Below are 26,857 nucleotides of genomic sequence, written 5' to 3' on the forward strand. Positions count from 1 at the left end.
TAGCCACCATTTTACTGCTCAAAGTTACATGGACCCTGGGCACACAAGGCTTACAAGAACGGCTGTTTCCAGTGTGCAACCAGCTGCACCATGTAAGTGATTGACTGAAACTCAAATATGTGCAATAGCAGCCACTTGTATTGAATCAGTGGCAACAGTTAACCGCGAAGATCTCTCTAGCCGATGGAGAAACCTCACTATACAAGTAACACTTGGAAAATCCTAAATTTTGTGAATTGTGGGCTATTACCTTCCTAACAGCAGCTTTACATTTCTGTCGTTTTTTGATGCTCTTGACCTGCGCAACTTGTTTTGAAAGACTTTAAAGGGCTATGTCACGTTATCTTCAAGCCTGAGTACACATGTACTCATCAGTGAAAGCTGGCACTGTTGATAATTTTAAAAATCACAAATTACTTGTTTCCTAGTTGGTGCCTTCTTTCTTTCACGTTCGACCAATTTATGCGTTTTAAAGAGCTGTTAAGTTTCTCCATGCTACAAGCTTTGTACCTTTTACCAACTGCACATATATGCAGGTTCTCTGAGCGTCACTTCAAATAGTGACTGTGACATGACTGCAGAAGCTGCACTGCAAGGTGCGGATGAGCTTCAGTTTGTGTTATGTTAAGCCTCTTACTGACACATTGTCGCACTTTCATTTCTTCAGGACCTGCGGTAGAGGCTTCAAAATGCGGCTCCTACACATTGAGGTGCCCCGATGAGCAGGGTGCGTTCAGTGTCGCGATTTCTGTTTTTTTACCCAAATTGTCTGTTGAACAAACCTATGCAGGTAGCAGCTCCCTTGTAGCTGGTGAAAGAATTTCTGCTGACTTCGTCTTGCCGGAGAAAACCTTAACCAGTCCTTCAGCTGTCACAAAAGGAACTTGTGTGACCGGTAAGTTGTATGTTCACTTCAACACCAGAGTGTATCGATATAGAGATTTCCGCAGGCCGCTCGCAAGATTGTTCGGACAGCACTGTCCGAGGCACTGAACAAGCTTCATAAGACCCTCCAGAAGACGTCTCCGCCAACAGCTCCACGCCTGAGTGCCCTAGAGAAAATGGTGACTATGCTTTTATTGCAGCTGTTTTTAATGTGCTATTTTATGTTTAGGACATTCTGAGGAAACTATCCTCAAAAGGACACTACGTGTGCACTTACAAAATGTAAGGGTGGGCTCTCAGTGATTTTCATTTTTTTGCATTGTCAACATTGTGAATGGTTTGTTTTTATGTAGTGGAATCGAAAACTTTGCACCACAGAAAGTTGTGCACCTTGGGTCTGAAAGAGCGAGGAAAGTGCTCGTATGGGATTAGTTGTTTTTCGCTTTTACATCCATTTTTTCGTTTATTGCAGTGCGTTCCTGTGTGCCAGTGACAATGTCTCCATCAATGAAGTACAAGCAAACCATTAAACATCTGCAAGCCAAAGTAGCAGCACAGCGGAAAACTATCAAAAGACTGCGGAGACAGCCTCACCAAGCGCCGTCATCGACTTCAAAGGCCCTTGGAGTTATCCGACCGCACGTCACCGAGGAGGCGTGATTCGCGACTTCATTGCTGTGTATATGTCACTTCTTCCTTCTTCATCAGCATTGTGCGCTGTGTTTTTGCCATAGATCCTCACTTACCCACTGGCCCGGTGTGTCATACTTCACAAGCTTCTCGGCTTCTGCCAACTCAAGCGATGTCTGCGTTGTCCGTGTTCATTCTGTATTTGTTACAATATTTGTTACAATTTATTTGTAAGGCAAGATGCATTTGTTGTCTACCTTTGTCATATTGTGCTTTTTATATTCTCAGACTCTACCTTGCCTTTGAATAACACATTGTGGATACTCTGTCTCTTTGACTGATATATACATTGATCACTTGTTCGAAAAGAAAAACACAAGCGCGATGAATAAAACCGTAGGGAATTATCATTACGTGCATCTCTTTTTATTATAACTTAATCTAAATAAAGACTACGTCACGACCAATTCGCACAAACCACTGAACAAAACAAAACAGGGAATCGCTAAATCAAAACGACCTACAAAAACTATCCATTTGGGCGATGAAAAGTGGTCTGAAATCATGAGCTTTTGTCATAGCCAAACGTCGGTTATGCAAAGTAATTCAAAATTTACGCCAGTGAAACCGAAACAGGAAGCGCACGCCACTTGCTCTCACCAACCACCTTGTGTGCTAGGGTCGATTGGGCCGCTGGGGTCTACGGGAGTGTCCACTCTTAACCTTTTTTTGTTTCTCTATGCCGTGGCTTCGTCTCGCATGAGACCTAAGACGCCTTGGAGCCTCACGCTAGTTTTCAAATTTAGGGCCTCTGTCAGCACGAACGAAAGACGCCTAGACCGACTTGTGTTCTGTGCACGCGCCTTTGCGCATTGCAAGATTCTTGGGCTTTCAAGCTCTATGGGGCACCAATTCACAAACATTCTATTAAGCTGACATGTGAACGCTAGTGCATCAAAGGATGCGTGCCTAGATGTGACTGAACGCAAGCCGAGATAAGGCTAGTAGTAATGCTCAAGTTGAGAAATTAGCACTATAGGCAGGCACAGAACTATGCAGCTCACTCAGACTAACTCAAAAAGCGTATATCTTGCTTAGTGCTCACTCGGACTCACACTCACCACAGTTTTTCTGAAGTGTACTCACTTTCACTCAGACTGACAAAAATTTATTGCAGCCGGATTCACTTGGACTCAAACTTGCCAAACCATTACTCAATAGGAGTAACTCAGACAGTGCTGCGGAGTTGCCACTCCCGAATTAGGATTCTGAAATAATTCCTCTTTTTGTGACACCGGAATGGAATGAGGAGAATGCTTGGAGGAATGGAAGGAGGATGAAATCAAGCACATTTTGCCTTGAATGGAATGGGAATGGCATCTTATCTTCTGCCAAAAATAGAGCATATTTTCGTCTACGTGCTGTTCTTCCGACTTCAAACACTAGTAAATCAGAGCCTCGAATTCACCAATAAAACAGCATTTTTAAAATGGTTTCGCTGATTACAAGCACAACACATTAAAAAGTATTGATATTATACTGCAATCTTGTCCTTACATTGACTGTGCTCCTCTGAAGTTTCTCAATTTCTCGCATAACCACAGTCGAGCGAAACTAAGGCAGCAGCTTGCCCTCCCCCCCCTGATTCCTGGCTAATCTTTTTTTTTTGCTTTCGATAGCACCCAAGCCCCAGTATCAGCAGTCCATTGTCTTCACACCTTCCATGTCTTTGAGCTAGCTTTTTTCACCGTCAACTGACTCAAACGCATGTGCTCTCTCTAAGGGATTGTAAGAACAAATGGAAGGAAAAAATGCTACCTGTAACTGTGTCTTCTTAAGAGGTCACCTCAACTGGTGGGCACGAGGGTGGGGTAAAGAGGATAAGAGGTATGGGAAGGGAAAGACAAGAAAAGAAAAAAAGGAAGTAGGGCACATATGATCCCCCTTTCCCAGCGCTCACCCAAACCACCGCAACACACAACTGTCTGGAAAAGCGCTCAAGAGTAAAGGTCCGCCGAGTTAGAACAGCTACATATAACTGACCGCAGGGAGCGTGTTAGATGTTATGAGTGCAGAAAAAACGCTTTTGTAAATTATGATGTGTAATAAATGGTCACTATAACAATTGTTGAACAAAAAGAGATCATGGTATCATGACACGTACTTTCGTAAGGCGACTTCTGAACTCAAGTAGCAAATTTGCATAAACCAAAGCACATAACTTTATTTTGCCGAAAACCAGCAACAGTAGCCGTGGCGGCTATAGCGAGTCTCGCCGCCGTTGTGATAGGTCGAAGCTCCATGACGTCACACTCTGGAAGGTGAGGACAGCTGAGTGCGCTTTCCAGAAGTCAATGCCCTGTTTATCTGTCGAAATTGATTAGTTGCTGTAAGTATGGTGAACTGTGAAAGTCGGACAAATTTCGCTGTATGTATGTGAGTGTTGTCCAGTCTTGGAGGAAACACGGCAACGCGTGGCTCGTGGCCCGCGTGGCGCAAACTGGCGGTGAGATTTGTAAACGCAGTGCATGTGCATGGACGCAAAAGTGTGGGGCTCGCCGCCTTCCGTCTGCTACTTTCCGCCCTGGCGCTTTCCGTGTGCTGGATGCCACGTTCACTTTTCCGCAGTGCTATTCATGTCCCCGCCACTCTCCCTGCCCCTTCCTAGGTAATAAGCGTACAGAAAAAAAATGTCCTTTGATTGTTGTTGTGCTTTCTCGGCAGCTGTGTAGCAATTCCATCCACGGCCACAGCAGCCCAATTCAGATTACAGGTGACATGAAAAAAAAAGCCATGTGCCTATAATATTTACGAAAACGTTAAAAAAAGCGTGTTTGAAAATACTTCAATGTATCCCACCACGGCGTGACAGAAAAGTATATAATTGTGGATTGCATTACCCAGATAATTTTTAACTCGCGTTACATTTCGTTTTCTTCGTTGAACACGCCAGAAGCACCTTATTTGAAATATGCGATAGCGCTTACTTTTCTGAAAATCATTACGTTTCACCGATAAGCGCGCTGAAAACGGTGTACATACAAAACTACGGAGTGAACAAAGAATTTCTTTTCCTATAACTTTTGTGGCAGACAGGTCGAGTGAAGTCAGATTTGTAGCCTCGAAACATTTGAGAAATGCAAAGGTAATGAAACACATGTGTGTCCTGTTAAACACATAATGACATGCAGATTTGTCTAAGCAAAATAGGACAACGCGTGACAGAACTAGGCACTGAAAAAAATTACATTCGTAATGCTCATGAATACGCTGGTAATGAGAAAGCGGCCATTTTGTGATGGCAGTGACAGCATGCTGACTGTATCCTTTTGTGTACAGCTCGACTAGTGGAAGCCTTCAGTCCTGAGGTATTCTAGCCATGCCTCTTCTAAAAACTAGTTCCGCCGAAAATACGATCAGCGAATAAGTACGCCTCCAGCTATGGAATTCTGTGAAAGTGATAACGAAGCCTATCACTCGCGTAGCCTGGTGTTTATGCCTACCAAATTATAATCGTAAGCTTTCCAAACGCAAATTGAACCAGCCAGTCACTTTTGATAACAGACATGAAAATCGATGGTTGATGAAGCGAGCACAGCAATCTTGTCGTTAGCACGCACCGAGAAAAGGGCGGGGAAGTAGCAGATGACGAGGGCGAGTACCGCCCTTGCGATTCTGCGCGCATGCTCCGCATTTATAGATCTCGCCATCAGTTGGCGCACGCGGACCGCCGGCCACGCGCTCGCGTGTCCCCCCTAACAGTGGACCGTACTGTACGCAGTCGTTCTTTATGAAAGGGACGATGCGAGCGCTAGCCCTGCGATCTGCAGTGGCTGCCTACAGCACCATCAACCGACAAGTAAAGAAAGCACGTTTGCTTTTGGCGTAATCTATGGTCAAGCAAGATAGCGAGTCATGGCCGACGGACAAGCGTTGCTAGATTACGTTCCTTCACTGGAGCTCTACGATTTTTGACTTCTGGGTACCCGCCGGCTGCCTAAGCCAGCCAGAGCGCGCTCATTTTTCTCAGGCTGCTCCCCCGCGGCGCACTTCCGGTTGGCGTTCGTTTTTCTCAGGTTGAACGTTCTGGCGACCCGCGGAGAGCCCGAGGGTCATCAGACGCTTCCAAGACAATTTAGTTTTGGAAGCTTTCAGGAAGTCACAAGTGTGGAAGCTTGGGCTAGTTGGTGCATAGTCATATTTGCAAGATGTTTCAGCGCACGAACAAAAGAAAAAGGACAGGGTAGACAGAAAGAGTGCTGACTTCCAACTAACTTTATTTCACAGAGTGGCAAGAATATATACTTCTAAAAAGGATGATAACAGAGCATGAAGGTAAGGTGCAAGCCTAATCTACACATCAGCAACAAAACAAGTATGACGGGTCCTCTATTGCCTCAAAGCGCAGCCAGGTAATCACGTTCAGCCTGTAATAAAGCAATCGATGATGTGCCTAAACATTTATCTCCTAGCAAGTGTATTTTTTCGGCTTCGGTGATTTCTCGGGTAAGCTGGTTCCTGTGCCTTGCCAATATTGAGCACTGATCAAAGAGTGGGTGATCACTGATCACCCAAAATCTCTGCAATGAATGCCAAGATGCCCTTGTACCACATTGTGCACATTGTTTCTGTGTTCTCGGAGACGGTCATTTATGCACCTGCCGGTTTGCCAGACATAGATGCACCCACGCGTCAGTGGAATCAAGTGTACGACTCCTACTGCGCATGGGACGTAGCGTGTCCTGTGCGCGACAGAGCACGAGGCAGAATTTGCACGAGGTGCATTGACCCGTTTGCAAAGCCTCTGCAATTTTTTCGGTGCAGAGAAAACCACAAGAACGTTGGCGTCTCGAGCAATCTTTTTTAGCCTCTGTGAGACGTCGTGCACGTAAGGCAGTACGACAGGCCGGCTCTTTCTAACACTGTTTCGCTTATCCGGTTTGTCACCTCGCTTCAAGACAGTGACAGCTTTTCCGCCACCGAAACGAGAACATGCGCGGGGTAACCAGCTTTGGTGAGACGCTCCACTTGTAGGGCAAAGCTGTGGTGTACCATGTGGGGGCTGGACTTTTTTAAGGCATTGACAAGGCAGAGGTTAGCAATGCTCCACTTGACCAATTTAGAGTGAGCTGAGCTGGAAGGCAGAAGTGGCTTTCCGCTTCGTTCATACATCCAGCAAACATGTCAGGATTCTAGCAAAAGCTTCAAATCTAGAAAATTTAGGTTGTTACCAGTGGATAACGAATCACCCACTAAATCAGTATTTGATTCAGCCGCTTGTGCAGGTGTCGGCTCTTGTAGTCGATGTTATGCCATCTCTGTAACTTTCTCTGCGATGTTGACACACCCAAAAGTGCAAACGTCTTTGCATGCAAGTGTCCTAAAAACAAGTAAAAATGTCACTAGACAGAAGGTTGCTGAAATCGGATTGAAAATCATTTTGTTCTCTCCTCCCCGACTTGCAGGCTGGCTCCCAAAGCAATGTGGATCAGTGACCAGAACTGGAATGCTGCCGGGTACTGCAGCTGGACTCAGTATGCACAAGTGCTGCAATGAGGCCAGCATCCGTTTTTGTGAACTTTTTCTCGTTCTGCTTATAATGTACTATTCTACTTGACAGGAAACTGTTGTGCAAGAACCTTTGCTAACATTTGAAAATGTAAAATAAATCCTTGAATTGCCACAGCAAACCTGCTCCTATTGAGACTTATAACTTGCATTGAATGAAAATGCAAATAGAGTTTGTAGTGCTGGATTTTTTTGCTTCCACGTATCCTTAAACAAGCAAAATCTGTCCTCTCAAGTCATCTGTAAGCACAGTTACACCGCAGTATTGTCTGTCATCAGAGGTGAAAACAAAGTACAGCCCAACTCTAATTCTGGAGTGCTGGGTGTACTTTCCACTGTGCAATGACTAATTTCTAGCATGTTCATAATCGTTGAATTTAAACGCTTTTTGTAGGAATAGAGACAAGGCAAACTTGTAAGAGAAATTCCAGTAGAAATGGTGGTAAAACAACATTCATTATTTATACATGGCTATAAAAATGGCAGCAGAATCTTGAACAAAAGGGACTAATTAATCATACTCCAGACAACTCAAATCTACATGAGGGATAAACGTAAAAAGAACATGTACAGTATTTGCCCTAAAGATAAGGGAATAGCAATATATACAGATTAGTTATGATTGTGAAATGAGAATATAAAGTTTTTTAAGTGACGTATCACACTTATTTAGTGTAGAGTGGTACTGCGTTCCGAAAATGTGTGGCAGCAAATACAGTAGTGTGTTTGCCGTCGTTAGTGTATGTTTATGGTAGTAAAAATTATTGTTAGAGGCAAACATGGTGGAATTGGCGTTTACCAATTGAAATTTGTGCTAGAAATTGGCTGTTACTGAACCATTAAGGCACCTAAATGCAAGAATGCACAGTTTACATTTGAGTAAATACACGCTGTTAGTACACTATGTTGCTGAAAAAGTGCGCACACGTTGGTGAATAGAGTACTGAAAGTCAGGATGCGAATGGCTTGGTTTTAGGCGTTGAATTGGGAGGATATGAGATGGATGAATGGATATGAGATGGAGATGGAGAATGGATATGAGATGGATATGAGATGTCTTCGCCCATGACGTGATGAAGTACGCATCATTACTGTGGATAAAGGCGTAGTACAAGCAAAGTTGAAGAATGGTTGTGCTTTACATAATTTTCACACAGCAGGCGTTTTCCTCAGCCTTATAAGTGAAATGTGATAATGGTACTTTAAATGAGCATCTAGGACTACTACCAAATTTGTGAACATAGTGCCAAAAAGAGCTTTTTGCATCCCATTGTTATTCCGAGAAAATGGGAGACCTCAAGCAGGCCATTGTGAGCAGCATGTCATTGCTCCATTTTGACATTTGTTTTGAAAGCTTCAGTCTTACACCATGCTAGACAGCTAGGGGTGCAAGCTGCTCAAAGGAACAGTGGGCTTTTTCACATAGTCTCCATTAACAGTGGCACTTGTATACTGCTGTTCTTCACCAAATGAATTAACATTAAAAGAAAAAAGATAGTTGTTAGTATTTCATTTAAATATTTTGCAGTTATGAATTTACACAATTCTAAAAAATGAAATTTCAACTTTCTCGATTTATATATGTAAACAACTCTTGGATATACATAAAAGTTAATATTGACATGCGGTCATGATGCTGAAGACTGCAGTGGTCGGCGAGATTGAAACCAAACTGTATTTCAGTGAACCCCTGCCAGAGGAATATAAAGTTAAACTACAAGCAATACATAGTCTGCCCTGATAGCGGTAAACAGTGCGTTGGTCATCAATAATCTGACAAGCAGTACAGTGCATCTGTTTTCATACAAGTGGTATTAAAATTTCTGGGGTTTTTGCTGGTGGCTCAGTAAGCTCTAGACATTTCGCGTCCTGTTCAAAAACTTAACAGTGTCATCTCAAGTTATCGCGGTGCTTTTCAAACACTGCTGTGGCACCTGTGCAGAGTATCGTTTAAAGTCTGCGGGAGTGAAACCCGACTTTATCGCAATAGATCGCACGTGCAAATATGCATGTACTTAGTTGTCAGGCTTGTGATATGCACGCCTAATTTATCGCAAGAAAAACATTTTTCTCCCAAAAGACAAAAACGCAACGGATTGTGGTGTTCTAAGAAGCATGTGTCATTGCGGTGACAAATATATATAGCAATTGACACATATGTAGTAACAATATGTGTGGAATTCACATTCCCCAAGCTGTTTGCAATGCAAGTGACTTTTTTTTATTTTCATTAGATCTTGTGACCGCCCTAACTAATCTCATATCTGAGATTATCTGGCAAGAATAATGAGCATATTGCATTCTGTTTTTTGTTTGTTTCTTTCAGGGCAACATTTGAATGTTGATGTGATACTTTGCATCAACATTTATTAATTTTTGCGACAAATAACCTAGAATATGTAGGCATTTGACTCAGCTTGAGCCAGAAAACGGATGCTTTCAAAACTTCGCATAATATACATTTCATCGATAATAATAATTAAATTTAACCAGGTTGCCACTCGTAATTTAGGTGAAAATTGCACCAGTGTATTGGCACTCACTGCATTTTCTATCTAGCATGTGCTGAATTCTCAAAGGTACTTTTTGTAGTTTGCTGTTCTATTTCATTCATATCTCAGCAGAGTTACTTGTGCTGTCTGACCTTGTGTTTTATATTTATTGCACAAATGAATCAATATTAGGCAAGAGCTTATGACCAGGCTCATGCTTAGTTTACTGATGTAAGCTTAGAGTAAAAACAACATGTGTTATGAACTGGTCCTTCTTGCTAACGGATGACAAGATTCAGAGCAACTTTCATCAAGTACACTCATGTTACTCCCATTTCATGTCGCAAATTAGCATCACTTGTAGCCAGGTACATTTCCTTTTTTTTCTTTTTACGTACCTTGAGGCATGTGCAAGGGTGTGTTCAATGAAAGATGGGATACAGCACAAAAGAAATCACCCGTGATGTTTACTGGTGCGCAATCACATTAATACAAAAAGATGCTGGTTCATTGGTAGTGACAACATTACTAGGGGTGTGCAAATGTTTGAATAAGGAATCAAAGAACATTCGCTAGTAGAATTGAACTATACATATACGAAATACTGAATATTCTAAAAATTATCCGCCCTTATGCACTAACTACGGCAAACACACTGCTATATTTGTTGCCATACATATTTGGAATGCAATATCACTATACACGAAATAATTGTGAATGTGAAACAGCAAAACATAGGATCAGCTGAAGGTTTATTTTCTTCTTGTAATCCGTGAATAACCACAATAAATGCAGCACTATTGATGCTATAACAATTACTACAGATAAAGCATATTTGCTGCCAACTGCACTTTTACTCTGCTTTGACAATGGTAGAGCTGCATCGTATCAATAATTTTGTATCATCATCATTGATGGTAGGTACTATGGCAGCATTAAGCTTCACGAATAGAAACACATGGAAGTGTTTTGTTCACGTAAATTGTTCTTAAAGATGCAGCTTTCAACACTTGTTCTTTTTATGCTTTTTGTACCAGTGTGTATGTTGTGATAATTTTTCCTGTTCTAATAAATCTTTAGCTGATACTAGGTGTTTGGTTCAAAATTGTTCACATTTTATGCCGGAATTTTACTCAAACGCTGGCAACACAGTTTCAACTTGAATGATGTACTGTTGTATTTCGACACACAGTTGAAAAGTATTTCGGAGGCTTTGATCACTGCTGTATACAAGCTTCTAACAGTTTTCATAATTGTAGTATTATTTTGTGACAGTTCGTGAATACTATTTGAAATAGCCTGTTGAGGAGTTCTAGGATTTTTTTTGCTAAAATGTTTCCTTACTATTTGAAAACTATCAGAAGAGTATTAGGTTTCTTTAGGCGTTCGATTTGGTTACACCGCTATTGGATTTGTATGGAATTCACTTCTGAACTTCACTACTCGCAAACCTCTTGCTTGCGCGCGTTTCGTAGTATAACAATGCTGATGTTGTTAACGCTTCACCGCTGTACAGCCAAGCATCACGGTGAATAAGCGAAAAATGCTGGCTGGAGGTGGATTTTTTATATGCACGACATACAGGAGATTTCGAAGTGTATTTACCTTAGAGAGAATATCCTGTCACCCGAGCCATTCTCTTCTCATAATAGCACGGCTTCTCACTCCTTATGTGAACGGAATTACTTCGCGCTATACTTCCAAACGAAGACATTCGCTTGCAAGTCTATCGAGTTGCTGCTACAGATATTCGTGCTTCTGATGTCGCATCGCCATCATAATCAGTATCGGTGGCATGCACTACGAGTAGCCTAAGGTATGCGAGAGTGAGTGCAAGCTGAGTGACGCGCGCGACGTAGGCACTCCAGTGCTCCGACACCGGTTTTTTGAGCAGCACCAAAGGTTTACCGAGTTACGTATATTGTTATATACTCCACACAAACTCTTTACACCGTCATCTTCCATTTTTCACTGCTTATCTGCACCGACTTCAGTCAATTCGGCGATCGTTGCAAACGGAGTGACGAGTCTTTCGGCAACGTCGACACAGGCGTGCGTACAGCGTTTCTGGGGCACCTCGGTGGCAATAACCACTTGATAGCGCCGTCTTCTCATTCGGTGTAGGTGGTTTGCCAGTATGCGTGCGAGCGTCAACTTTGTTCACGCCTTCGCCGTGGCTGCTGCATCAGCTGTGCCCACGTCTGACACACGAACCCTGCAGCATCGGCATGGGCGCAGGCATGTTTGCTGACGAAATTACGCATGAACCAATGAGCGTTCAGCTTCCGGGAGCCTCGTGAGGCCGCCTGGTGCAGTGCAATTTGGGGGTGGGGGGGTCTATCTGCTCATTTTTGTAAACCGGCTGCTGGGTGGGGGGCGGGGGTGTACCTTTGGTCGGTATTCGCTCGCCTATAGCGCCGTCCTTTAATCGAACCTCGCAAAAAAAAAAAGCCTCCGTATACATGTTGTAAAAGAGCGCGGATACCCAATTCTCAGAAAATTTGTGAATTCAGAACCTCTTCAGCGTCCGTTTAACGCTGGAGCGATGCTTTTGTTCACTGCAAGCTCACCTCCAACCGTCCCCTCCCGCCCCGATTTCTCAATACTGTTTCCTCCTCCATGGATAGACACTTGAGTGCCTTCGCCCGAAACTGTTGGAGAAAGTGTCTAGGTCCACACAGCACACAATTGTATGTGATAACCCTGAGTGCGCTCTCCTTCCGTACAGACACAGAGAGAGAGAGCACATTTTCAAAAGCGTTGGTTATGGAAGCCGCCTGAAGCAGGAAAGCCCACGTATCAATGGCCACGGCGGCACCTACCCGATTCCCGTAGAAAACCCGCGCGCCGAACTAAACCTACGTTCGCCGTGTCCTAGGGCGGAGGGGGGGGGGAGACATGGGTGGTGGCGCCACTGCTGCCGCGCACGTAGGCAGCTAGAGAAGCACTACCATAATGAACTACCAAACCGGCTCCTGCTTCCAGTGGTACACTCTTAGCACCTTATGTGAGTGAATTGCTTTTTTGCATTTATAATAATGATCGAGTGAAGGTTGATCCTGACGTATAATTTATTATATATGCGGACGACACCACCATTCTTATAGCTGTGAAATATGTTGAGGATGTCATGAATAAAGCCAACGTAGTACTATCAAAACTATCATCTTCGAGCAAAGCAAACTCATTGTAAATCATAATAGTACGTTATGTTGGGCTAGTTGGTACATATTAGGCTGAAATACGTGGCACAAGGTTGACCAAGAGAAAAAAAAAAGACGAGACAGAAAGCGCGCCAAATAAATCTTTGGCGCTCTTTCTGTCTCGTCTTTTTTTTCTCTTGGTCAACCTTGCGCCACGTATTTAAGCCTCATTGTAAATCACCGTTAATAAAACGAAAGCCGTACTTTTGTTACCAAAAAATCGAAACATTGACACTTCATTTAGTTTACATCTCAATAACTCTGTTCTTCCAATTGTACTCTCTTCTAAATGCCTTTGTGGCATACTTCAGCAACATCTATCATGGATTGAACATGGGCAAATTGGTGGGTAAACTCTCACAGGTAATTCGAATACTGTGCAAAATGCGTTTTTTCCCATAAAGTGTAAAGCTTATATTGCATTAATCCCTGTATCTATCTTTTCTACCAGCTACAGTGCCTTCTAGTCCTGGCTGTCGCACGAGGCAATGGGAGAAAAAAAGATTTTTGGCGCGTAGGCGAAAAGCAAGCCACCCTCCCTCCACCGTCGTTCTGACCGCAAGTTCACTTAATACTGCGTATGCACCCGCGCGTTTTGAACATGCAACTGCTCTGCGTGTTGATTTGAGGGTTGTGATTGTGGAGCGGTTAAATTACCCAGAGGTGCACCAATACGCTACGCGTCGCAGGCTGTAATGGAATAAGAGGCATAGATATGTTTTCTGCCAATATTTTCCTTCGAACGACAAGCTAAAGGTGGTGTTTGTGCGGCGGATGAATGAGCAAGGACGAGCAAGATGGTTTACACTTGGCAACTCTGTGCCCAATATGCTTTCTGCGGTTGAATATTTTTGTAGCCCGTAATTCAGTTTGGAAGTTGCATGCATAAATATGTAGGTAACAGCACTAGCTTCGCAGTGAATGTCCAAAAATATCTTAAAGGTGGCATCTACGTATACTTTGAGACGCTTAGATACGAGTGAGTCGTGGCTCTCTCCGAGATGCCACACAACCTAAAATATTTGATTTTTTAGATGCGGAGCATCTAATACTCCAGGCTTGTAGTGCGGCGCCGTGCGCAAGCTTCCTCCTCCTCCTTCCACCATCTGTGCATCCCTTCCTCCTCTACACACCGCGCGCACTTCACTCCTCCACCATCTGTGCACCCTTCCTCCTCTACACACCGCGTGCGCTTCTCATCGGCAGCTGACGCGCGCGCATGCGCCGTCGCGCTTCGAGAACATCGGCAGCTGACGCGCGCGCATGCGCCGTTGCGCTTCTCCCCCTTCTCGAACATTCGACAGCTGACGCGCGCATGCACCGTCACCCACCATCTGTGCCGCGCGCGCTTCTCCCCTTCGAGAACATTCTACAATTCTCCTGATTCTCCAGTGGACGCGCATGCGCCGTCGCGCTTCGAGAACATTCAACAGCTGACAGTGCATGCGCCGTCGCGCTGTATATATACTCAAGGTCGGCGCTCGCTCGCTCAGTTGCCGCTCATCGGTTGGTTTGTACGGCGCGTCGACGTCCAAGGTCGCGGTGAAATGAATTCCAACGAATCCACAAACACAATGATCGACGTCCCTTCGACCAGCGCCGCCCTTTCGCATACGTGTGTACGTGTTCACTCATTTAACACCCCCTCCTACAACCACGTTAACCAATTTAGCCATCGACCAAAGTAAGTCGCAATTTAACACCCCATGTCACAACCACGTTAACCAATTTTGCCATCGACCCAAGTAAGTCGCACTTTAACACCCCGTTAACCAATTATATGCTCCGCATCCTCCTCAGTGTTCCCCCGAGGGAAGCTGCGGGCAATTTTTTTTTCTCTCAAACAGTTGAGAGGTTCACTCAGCCATACTTTGTACTCACTGTGAAGGTCAACCATAGTTGTAAATGAGAGTGAATAGCGAAATCCGGAAATCACACTCGAGTATGAATCGCCAAGAGTTCTTTTATAGCGGAGTTTTATGCCGGGGGCCCAACGCCACTAGCTTCAGCAAGCTCTCCTTGTGTGCGGCAGAGAATACACGAGAGTGGGCTGAGCCCCAAAGAGTACTGAACTGCGGGTACCCGGGTCCCCTGCAATAATGATTTGATATGACGTGAGCGTTCCGCGCAACAGGTGCTAGTCTGCAATATTGGTGAGAATTAGAGAATATACCCTTAGCAGTACTTTTTGCTAGGCTAGATCACACATAACTCCTCGGAAAATCTCGCCGCTCAAGTAGCCACCGCAAGAAGAAGCACAAAAAACAGCGCCCATGCTTGCTAAAAGGCGCCCTTGAAGTATGTGCGCGTTAAGGGACCAGGGTAAGCCATGTATTATAAGTGAAGTTTAAGTACCGTTTTTTCTATAACCATAAGAGCTCCAGGAATATCATGTTTTGTAATATTAAATGCAAAGCATTTCTTAGCGAACTTTGGCGACTTTGAGCGTATCCATCCATCCATCCATCCATCCATCCATCCATCCATCCATCCATCCATCCATCCATCCATCCATCCATCCATCCATCCATCCATCCATCCATCCACCTACGACTTTTAGTTCTCCTGGCGGTTTGGATATTGGTATTAATACCAAACTTGGTATGGCATAACATGACTATGTTGAGCATATTTGACTAGTCATAACATAAAAATTATGATATATGTCAAGAAAGTCATGATTTACATTTCATCATCTTGCTGCTCATGCGGTGGTCTCGTTCACATGACATGTTGCAGAACTGGTATGGTAGGACATGATTTCATGGCGAACACAAGCGACAGACTCTAACGTGGAAATCATGACACGCACATCTTGTGTGTCATGAGTCATGACAGCAGGCCACACTCATGATGCACTCGCAGCCGGCTCGCTAGCTTCAGATATACCAAATTTGGCGTTACGTGATGCCAATGCATCACGAAGGTAAGCGACTAGTGCAAACATGATAATCATGAGATGCGTGTCATGTGACATGACTACAAGCCACACTCATAATGCCCTCGCAGTCGTTATGCTAGCTTCACATACACCAAATTTGACATTACGTGACGTGAATGGACAAAGAAAGATGTGACTGGTGCAAGCATGATTATCATGTGATGCGTGTCATGTAACAACATGACTACATGCTACGCTCATGGTCCGCTCGCGGCCATCTCGCTAGCTTCACATGTACCAAATTCAGTATTACGTGACGCGAACGAACGACATATGTAAATGACATGTCCAAACTTGTTAATCATGACATGCGTGTCCTGTAACAACAGGACCACATGCCGCAATCATGATGCGCTCGGAGCTGTTTCGCTAAATTCATATATGCGAAATTCGGTATTACGTCACGTGAATGGATCCCGAAGGTATGTGACTGGTGCAAACATAATTGTGAGATGCGTGTCATGCAAGAGCATGACTACGTGCCACACAAGGCGCCAATACACTTAGACCAGACCTGGTGCGAGTGTGCTCCTGCGTTCGTTTCGTCGCGTCATGCCGGCGTTGCGGCACCAGGCGTCAATCTGCCTGGCTTATACTCGCAGGCACGCGCCGCACTGTGTTCCGTGAGCGCAGTGCACGCGCCGCACTGCGCTCATGGTCGTTTCTCTAGCTTCACATATAGCAAATTGAAATGGCATGACGTCAATAGAGAGTGAAGTTAAATGACATGTCCGAACATGATAATCATGATATGCGCGTCATGTAAAACGTGACTGCATGCTACGCTCACAGCACGCTCGCGGCCGTTTCGCTAGCTCCACATATACCGAATTTGGTATCAGGTGGCGTGAATAGATGATGAAGGTAAATGGCGTCCAAACATAATTATGACATGAAAGTTATGTACGGCCTAATTTACCTCCACTTCGTAACGGTGCTCTAATTTTAAACTGACATATAAACATTCCTCTTTCATGCTTTGCATATCATCAATTCCCACTGTAGGTGTGACCTTCCACATTTTGTACCTCAGGTACCTTATTATTACTTGATAAGAGCTATTAGATGTGTTGCAAAAGCGCGCTTCCTCAGACAGCCATTATTCTGCTTCAGCATATTGCCTATGACGTTATCTAAATGCTGGTCGAAATATACGATTCTAGGTACTGCGGCTTTTGAGAAAAGGAACACAAAAAGCAAGTTTTGATATATTTGCATCCAAAGTTGAGTCTACAATATTTCAAAATTCAAACGAGATAAAAATAATTTGATGCATCCTTTCGATGGACAACAGCAAGGCACTCATCACCAATATCAATTTTCTTCGGTTGGTGCTAAAGCGTCTTGCTTGGCGAGCCTGATTTGCCGCTTTCTATGCAGTCTTGTCAGCACAACAATGTCAGCGCAGTTCAATGATGCGCTTGCCCTGTTCTTTGGCGAAATTTCAGATTAGATCAGCACATATACACGGGCTATATTGCCATCATATTATGTGAAAACAGCATCAAGAGTGCATATTCTGACAGTGTTTGGTGCCCGAGGAAAGGGTTTTTCTTGTTTTTTAAACACGCTTCCACATGACCATGCAACATCTTGTTATGGTTTATTCAGATTTATTGGATAAATGCCTATGAACTCATTAAGAAATAATTCTGGATCAGCTGTTTCCAGATAGTTTCAATTACCAGCTTCAGTTACGCATGCTTGAAGACTCTTGTTATGAACGAGCGGTTCAACATCAAACTAGAACTTGTTGAATTTACACCGATCTCCGGCGTCCTTCGAGCAAAGACTGTTGGAGTGATTGGTATCCTTTAATTCCATTTGAAAATATCTGGACCAGACATATTTCTGTATGTCTTCCAAGCTAGCTCTCTTTCTTTGAGTGGCCAAATGATATAAGTTTTGACGCTTGCCAATTATGTCACAATTAACAACGTCCCCGATATAATATAAATTTGCTGACAGTAAGCTTGCTGCTGCTGTATTCTTTTGTTTTTGCAGTTCTGGGCCAGTTATCTTTCTTAATAATCCAAATGTACTCCATCTTGCAAACTGTAGCTTCTCCGCGTGGCTATGGTCGTAAGTATGGAGCATGCTGAGCTGCCACACAAAGTTTGAAATATGTAATTTTTAGAGAAAAAAATTATACAAAACAAACAAACGACACCATTGTGGTCAATAAAATGCTGCAGATTTTAAAGAACAAAAACATTTTTTTGTTTCGATGTTTTCACTCATCCTGTCTCTTACATACCCTCAAAGCCCGCCGATGTTCGAAACTCTGCATTTGACAGACAGGTATCCAGGAAAGCTTTAATACGTGGCGCATGCGCGGTGAGAGAAAAGACGGTCCTCGAGGGATGCTCACAGACTCGATCAAAACTGCTTGGAATCTAAAATACGCACACTACAGAGTTCTGCTCGCTTGGAAGCACTCTGCGAATCAGTCAGACTACGAGCCCGTGCAGCCCGAACGCGGCTAGATGGGAAGATTCCACAGCTATGACCTTGCTGCCGCACCATTAAAGGTGTGAGCTGTGAGCGAAATGATTATCTATATTATTGCTCGTAACATTTGTAGCACGGTGTGATATGCCTTGGAAAATGCAGCGTTGTCTACTTTGTAGGCCACGACAACCAGCCCAATGCAAAAACGAGAGATAGCCGTCCGATGGTCTCCCGAGAAGACGAGTGAGACGACGAACCAGATACGACAAATTTGAGCAGATGGCTGAAGCTGAGGAATGAAGTTCACACTCTATTTTTTCCGTATTCCAGTACGCCGACGATCTTCTGAATGAGGTACATTGTTGAAAGGTTCACTCTACCAGCACAACTTCCGTTCCTTTGATGAATCTCAGGCTCCTATCATTTCGGTTTTCAAGCCTTGTGTTCGTTTTTTTTGTAAGTAGCTTCTTCAGTTATGTATTTGCTGGAACAGTGCAACCAGTCCTAGTTTGCTTGCAGCATAGTGTTGGCTAATAAAGAACAGTTCATGGTACATTCCTTGTGGGCGTCGCGTCTCTTTGTATTGCTCCCTTTGATTGATTGATATTAGGGTTTAGCGTACTAAATTCAGCACACAATTATGAGGAACGCCGTAGTGAAGGGCTCCAGAAGTTTCGATTGACAATAGAGTTGTTTAACGAGCAGCCAAATCTGAGCACACAGGCCTACAGCATTTTCGCCCCCATCAAAAATTTTGATCCTGTGACATGCGGGTCAGCAGCTGAGTACCTCAGTGACTAGACCCCCTCCCCCCCTGGTGGGGCTATTCGGCGTGCCTTTTACAGGGTAATACTTTAGGACATTTGTACAACAAATGAGTCAAACTTGACTTTTAGAACAAGCTAGCATTATGCAACTGACTATGATGGATTACTTGAAGCGAATAACAAAATATTTCAGAAAGATACGGCCTCCAAAGAATCTCTATAAGAGCATGCCATATATAGAATTTCTTTATGTTTGTTATAGACAACGAGAATGTTACTTGTAGAAGATTTTAGATGTTCTAGAAGCATGACGCCAATAAAGAACACTTCAAATAGCGGTGAGCCTTCATAAAATATTCGGTTTTGTCCCTTTACAGGAGTGCGATCAAAGAATTTCTTGTTATTTTGAGTGCCAAACATTTCCTTGCGAAGCCCTGAGACCGTTTCTCTACCTGTCAAGCCACATACGTATACGAGTTCTCGAAGCCGCTTCCTTCTGATATACAAAAGCTGGCAGAAGACATTACTTCCCACAAGACTGCGAGGTTCTAATACGAACACAAAGAAAAGTCTTTCGCGTGTATGAAATACAACGAAAAAACTTCATTTTCGTTATTTTCTCTCAGTCACATACATTACTTCTCCGCATAATATCCATTATGTCCGGCATCGTACAGCAGGTGATTTGCAGTGTATATATAAACCCACAAACACCGACATCAGGTCCTCTAGTTCTAAACACATGAGCGTTAAGAACCTGTGTCGTACAAGAACCTGTGTGGTTAAGAACCTGTGTCGGTGAGGAGAATACATCGTGGGATAGCAAAAATAAATTTCAAGTTTCGAGTCGTAATCGATTCTCGGCATTTGATGTGGCAGTAAAGTGTTCAGCCACAATACCACGACAGATCTTCAATTCGTTATGTAGAGGAAACACCGTATCACTGCAGTGTGTCTGCTATAAGCTTAAATAAAATTGTAATAAACATGAAATATCTACTCCTGAACTCGGCAAGCTATGTTCAAGCGATGCGAGAACCCGAACGAAAGCGCTGACAAACGCTAGCATATGTGCTTCAGCACACTGTCCCATACCCTTCCTTTCAATAAAAATGTCTGCTGTAGTGTGAGCACTATTATCGTACTTTGGGAAAGAAGCTACTTTTTAAACGCCAGTGCCTTTTAAGCTCGCCAGGCTCATACCTAGAAATAGGGTTCACGAGAGATGAAATAGCGCTCTGTCTGACTACATGTGCCCTCGTTTCTTCCTGTTTTTTACGTGCAAAAAAACTACAAGGACACTAACTGAAGTCGTACCTGGGAATTATTATTCCGGGGGGTGAAGGGAAGGGGGCGTTTGCTGAACATTTTGAAAAACATTTGTGTTATCATTATTTTCTTGGTAACATACTCCCTCCAACTAATTTAAACGGGAGCACTTAGCCCTTCCATCCCCCCGTCCAAGAACACACGCACACCTCCCCTCTGGCTACGGGCTTGAAGCCCATGAGAAGGAAACAACTACTGCCTTTCAAACAAACATGAAACGTCGACCCACACCAGTACAATTGACTCAAAGGCACTTTGGCTGAATGATTTATGCTGTCATACCTTTCGTTTGAGCAGCTGGTCGACAGGATATTCTCTCCAGTCGACGTCTTCTTCGCGGGTTTGTTGACCATCGTGCGGACAGCAACACCCCTCATAAGTCCGGCACTGTTCATAGCACTTCTTGCAGAATGAGTGCAAACAAGGCAGTAGTGCGGTCATTCTGGATACAATACCGCATGCTTGGCACACACTGTACGATGGTATGGGATCCACAAAGCTCAAAGTTCTCCAATTAAGTTCGTTGGAAAAACCAACCAAGGTGTACCGATGCCCAAGAGTAGGAGGCATTGTGAATGCTGCACCCGACTGTTGTTACTGTCAGAGCTACGCCTGCCGCATGAACCTTGAAAGGTTGTTAACATTGTTCACAACAGATAGTTGCCATGGACGCTTTCACGCTGATAGTGCCACTATGCGACTTTCAGTGAATTCATATAAGAAATTATTGCGTATCAGAAGGATGGGTACGTGTGCCGCTAATGCACATTCAACCCGCTGCGATTACGGCTCACACAATGACGAATTCATGGCAAATTTTTTTCAATAAGAATTTTCTTTTAGAACCAAGATGTTCAAATACAGCATGTCTTATGTTATTGAACTTCAAAATTAGAGCACTCATTATGCTAAACAAATTGCACAGCTTGCGCTAGTATAGCACAAGGCTTGAACTATAGGGAACTAGAAGATATGCAGTGGCATGATTGGCGGGGCGGGCCCGGTTTCCCGGCGTCTCTTTACTCTCTGGACAGTAGCTAGGGTAGGCGGCGACGCTACTGCTCTTTTCAATGAAGCCTTCGTGTGCATGCTGTCAGAACGGAGGCGGCGCGCACATGAAGGCTCGCTATTTTCATAGTGTGTGTGGTGGCAATTGGGTGCATTTAAAATGTGGTGCGTGAGGCATGCTTCATCCGTCTCTTGATGCCTAAATACATTGCTGGTTGCTTAAACCTAGCTACATTCACACGCATGCGAGACAGTGGTGGCCTTCTCCACGCATCGAGTTTTCTGTACACGTTTGTGGGAACTTTGAAAAATGCCCCACTGGATGTTTTAAGTGTTTTATACCTGCATTCTGATAGGGTACTCGATGTCTTAAGTAACGTTAAGCGAAAAACTTCAATGTCCACAACATTCTGAGCAAATCGCCGCTGAAATCACGGCATTTTAAGTCACAACACTTCTCTACTTTTTCACGGAAAGCGTAAACCAGTGTAGCACCAAAAATGTACAAACATTTCAAAATGTTGTTATTATCGTCACTCTAAACAAATGAGGTTTTCTGCATGCCTCTTTGTCTTTGAATTCTTCAGCGAGCTTCTATACACATGCGATGTATAGAACTGCGCTTAACCTGAACTACATAATAAATGGCTGCAGGATCTAGAATTTGTCTCGAAAGTGAAGGTGGACATCAGCGGATCTTCGCTGGCGGAGAAACTGGTAATAAACTTTCAAGGTAGGTGCTGCAGGGTATATTTTGGGAACTCATCAACGCTCTCGTCACGTCGAGAATGCTTTATTCTCCTCACATCCTGACGACATTTGGCTTTCCTGGCCGTTTGGATAATGGTATAGTTAGCAAAGTTGGTATGCCTTATCATGACGGTATGACGAGCATGAGTGACTAGTCTTAATGTGGAAGCCATCACATGTATGTCATGAACCTCATAAATTACATTTCATGGTTTTTCCGTTCTTGTGGGGGTTTCGTTCACATGACAACTTGCAAAAATGGTATTGTATGACATGACTGCATGGCCAACACAAGTGACAGACCCTAACCTGTAAATCGTGACATGCATGTCATGGAAGCCATGAGTTATGACTACACGCCACGCTCATGGTGCGCTTGCGGTCGTTTCACTTGCTTCACATTTACCTATTTCGGTATTACGCGGCGTGAATCGATAAAGAACCTGACTGGCGCAAACGTGATAATCAAGACAAGTGTGTCATGTAAGAACATGACAAAACTCCAGACTCTGGATGCGCTTGCGGCCATGTCGCTAGCCTCACAATTAGTAAATCTGATATTACCTGACGTGAATGGACGACAAAGGTAAACATGTCCAGGCATGATAATATGACATGCATGTCAAGTAAAGCTTGATTTACCAAATACCAACATATTGACAAAACTTGATTTACCAAACATATACCAAATACCATATAGATCACGCCCCGCCGCGGTGGTCTAGTGGCTAAGGTACTCGGCTGCTGACCCGCAGGTCGCGGGTTCACATCCCGGCTGCGGCGGCTGCATTTCCGATGGAGGCGGAAATGTTGTAGGCCCGTGTACTCAGATTTGGGTGCACGTTAAAGAACCCCAGGTGGTCAAAATTTCCGGAGCCCTCCACTACGGCGTCTCTCTTAATCATATGGTGGTTTTGGGACGTTAAACCCAACAAATCTAATCTAACCATATAGATCACGAAGGTAAATGACACGTGCAAACGTGGTAATCATAATATGAAAGTCATGTACAGCCTAATTTACGTCCGCCTCGTAACGTTGCGCTGATTTTAAAGTGGCATATCAATACTCTTCATTGGTGCTTCGCATATAATTGATCCCCACTGTACGTGGGATCTGCCAATTTTTTTTCTAAGAATTTACTTTAAAACAGTACGGAATCAACCACTCATTCAATGTATAAATAAATTCTGCGAATTCGGACAGAAGTAAGAAAAGTGGTGTCATCGGCGTATTTGATAAACTGAACAGCGGATCCATACTAGTAAAGTAGTTAGCGAACAGGTTGCAAATAGACCGACCTAATACGCTTCCTTGCGACACGCCGTTTAAGATCAGAAGGAGACATTTTTCCTCTTTTATGCAAACTGATTATTTGCGATCAGGTTTGCAATACTCACGGAAGGTTATTTGATTGAATACCCATTAGGACATTCTGCACTAACTTTCATGGTAATTATATAAGCTTTATGCAATTGAATGGCTTACTCAAAATGTCACAGTGAAATCTTTTTGATATTTTGTAGTGGATGTTCTTTGAGTGTAAGGCGAACAGTTTGCGTTCAGCTACCTCTACGCAATCCGAACGGAGCAACAAATAGAATGTTGTGTTTGTCGAAGAAAATGGAAAGTTCAGAAAAATTGTTTTTCTAATCATTTGGAAAATGCTAGATTTAATAAAATAACTGGATCAATTGACACATCATTTCTGGCACGTCCTTTACAAAGGGCAGTTATTCTGCTAATTTTGATTTTTTTTCTGGGAATATCCCACACTGTAAAACATTGAAGATTAAAAAGGTGTGTTAAAGCTGGTGTCATGCATTCCAAGACATACTCTAAAGGCTTTATGTGCATGTCATCATAAACGAGAGCTCTACATCTTTTAGGCTTCATTGATAAATATATATGTGGAGTTTAACGTCCCAAAACAACGATATAATTATAAAATACAGTGTAGTAGAGGGCTTTAGAAATTTCGGCCACCTGGAGTTCCTTAACGTGCTCAAGAGACTGAGCACACGAGCCTACATCATTTTCGCCTACGTCGGAAATTCAGCCGCCGCAGCCGGGATTTGATCACGCAACCTGCGGGTCAGCAGCCAAGTACCTTAGCCACTAGACCACCACGGCGGAACTTAGGACTTCATTATTATGCTAAATACCTAAACATATAAAATACCCCAGGATTTAAAATAAATTGTTTAAAGTGCTATGAAACGACGACGTTTCTGGTGGTGTTTGCTGTATTTCAATAAAAATTGTTGTTTTGCCACAGTTTTGCTTGCGAAGTACGAGTTGAAATAACTAGCGAGCGCTAAATTAGAGATTTTTCTTTTATTGCGGATTATAGCGTCCAGCGGAGCAGATGGCCATGTTGCAACCAATAACCTCATCCCGCCAACTCACTTATATATCGGAGTTTACGACCAATATATGGTACATCAGTGGCTGCGATTACCCAGTTGCTTATACACTATCACGAATAGAAGTCTAAGCAATGGTGAATGAGCACCCACCTCTTCATTGCCAAGATAACTAAAATCTGAATGCCGATTTTGGGAATTACTTTTCAGTTACGTATTCTCATAGCGTATTGAATTCACCTCACCAGGTTAATCACATATATATAGAAAGGACAAAATGGGTGTTCTCTAAGGTACGGCCTCGTATTCTTCAATTCTTCTTACCAAACTTTTTCAACAATCCATTGACAGCGGGTCCCTACCTATCCAGTGGAAAATCGGTAAGGCGGTCGCAGTTCACAAATCAGGTAGCAAAGAATCTCCTTTAAATTACCGCCCTATATTCCTTACGAACATTCCTTGTAAAGTCTTGGAGCATGTCTTGTACACAAGCATCGTAACGTTTCTCGAATCCAACTCATTTTTCACGGATGGACAACATGGTTTTCGAAAGAGATTTTCGTGTGAAACCCAATTACTGTCTTTTACACACCAGCTTCACCGCATTCTTGACCGTCGCTCCAAAGCGGACTGTATTTTTTTAGATTTTGCAAAAGCAAAAGCCTTTGAGAAAGTGTCCCATAATCTCCTGCTCCTGAAACTTAGCAAACTTAACCTTGATCGTGATGTGTTCAAATGGCTGCAACACTTTTTGTGTGGCCGTACACAGTTCGTTGCAGCCAACTGATATAATTCCCCAGAATGTTCTGTTAATTCGGGCGTACCCCAAGGCTCAGTCTTGGGCCCCCTCTTATTTTTAATTTACATCAATGACCTCACTGATTGCGTTTCATCAAACATACACCTGTTCGCTGACGATTGTGTGATATTTCGTGAAATTAACGACACATGTGATGTTAGTATTTTACAAAACGACTTTAACGCTATTTCAAACTGGTGCAGTCTTTGGCAAATGAACCTTAATATTAAATAGTGTAAAGTTTTACGCGTATGTCGAACTTCAACCACTCCCGCCTCGTACCATCTTAATAATGTTCTACTCGATTGTGTTTCATCCTACCGGTACTTAGGTGTACACATTACTTCTTGCCTGACCTGGTCCGTTCACATAAGCAACAATATTAACAATGCAAACCGTATGTTAGGCTATCTTCGTCACAATTTTTTTTCTTCACCTGCCTCTCTAAAACTACTGATGTATAAGAACTTGGTTAGAAGTAAATTAGAATATGCTGCTTCAGTTTGGGATCCCAGCATGGTTTATCTGATTAAAGCCCTCGAACTGGTCCAAAATAACTCTGCCCGGTTTATCCTACACGATTACGATAGAACAGCAAGCGTTACAGCTATGAAAAACTCGTTGCAGCTGACTTCCCTCTCTTCTCGTCGTAAGTTTTTTCGCCTGTGCCTTTTTCATAAAATCTTCCATAACAGCCCCCACCTTCGTGCTAATCTTTTTCTTTCACCGTCCTACGTGTCCTCTCGCATCGATCATGCGCACAAAGTTGGTATACCGATATGCCAAACAAGAACGTGTTCAGAATCTTTTGTCCCACGCACCAGCAAAGACTGGAACCAGCTTCCTGGAGCGACTGCTGCGATTACTGATTATCAGCTATTTCGCGCTGCACTAACAAACATTATAAACTGAGGTTACTTATGACGTGTGCCTTTTTCGTTTTTTTTATGTTCTTGCGTGTTCTGATGTGTTTTGTAGCTAGAATTGTATACTAAGATTATTCAAAATATGTACACTAGATCTCTTTTGTTCTGCTTTTGTGTCCTAACTTTGTTATCAGCTAAAATTTATTATTCAGTAATCGTTGAAACCTGTACTCCCCTTTACTCACCTTCTGAATTCATTTTTTGTAAACCCACTCCACTCTTCAATGCTTCTGGCCCTGAGGGTACAATAAATAAATAAATAAATAAATAAATAAATATCATACACACGAATACACACACATTGCAAATATACAAACAACGGGTATTAAAAACAGACAAATTCAGAAAGATACTCCCTTATTCTCGAGTTAAATAAGAGGAAGAGTAAAATGCCCTGTGCACCATTGCCGCCGGCAGGAAGCCAGTGGAGCCTTCGAAGTGACGTGATGCAGTTGTTGACTCGGTAGTGGTAGTTGAACCAGGAGTCAGGTCGCAATGCAGAGTGTTGCGCAAACGAGCTGTAGGCACACCACAGGGCGGCTGGCGTAGGCGCATTGCTTGAGTGTTCAAGAATACGCGCCAGCTGTTTATAGCCCAAAGCTAAATAACGGGAAGCATCGGCAAGAGCAGGATTGCTCGTCGACATGGCTGCTTCTTCCACAGCGTTCTGTTGCCGGCCATACTTCTCACGCGCACCACGTGCGCTCTGTCTACTTCAACCTCGTCTAGTTCAATTTGGTGT

At 43.4% G+C, this 26,857-nt stretch overlaps 1 protein-coding gene across 2 annotated transcripts in view; it reads right to left on the reverse strand.

The window, feature by feature from the left end:
* The window catches only part of LOC119186848 (uncharacterized), a 529,539-nt gene extending 508,690 nt beyond the window's left edge, over nucleotides 1-20,849 (reverse strand). For both annotated transcript variants that reach the window (XR_012884113.1, XM_037435222.2), the window contains exon 1: nucleotides 20,549-20,849. Coding sequence is in view for 1 of the 2 variants with exons in the window: in XM_037435222.2 (XP_037291119.2) it covers nucleotides 20,549-20,836 (288 nt within the window). In the remaining variant the exon portion in view is untranslated. The remainder of the gene's footprint in view (nucleotides 1-20,548) is intronic.
* Between the last annotated feature and the right edge of the window lie 6,008 nt (nucleotides 20,850-26,857).

Source organism: Rhipicephalus microplus, chromosome 6 (genome assembly GCF_043290135.1).
Source record: "Rhipicephalus microplus isolate Deutch F79 chromosome 6, USDA_Rmic, whole genome shotgun sequence".
NCBI classification, from domain to species: Eukaryota; Metazoa; Arthropoda; class Arachnida; order Ixodida; family Ixodidae; genus Rhipicephalus; species Rhipicephalus microplus.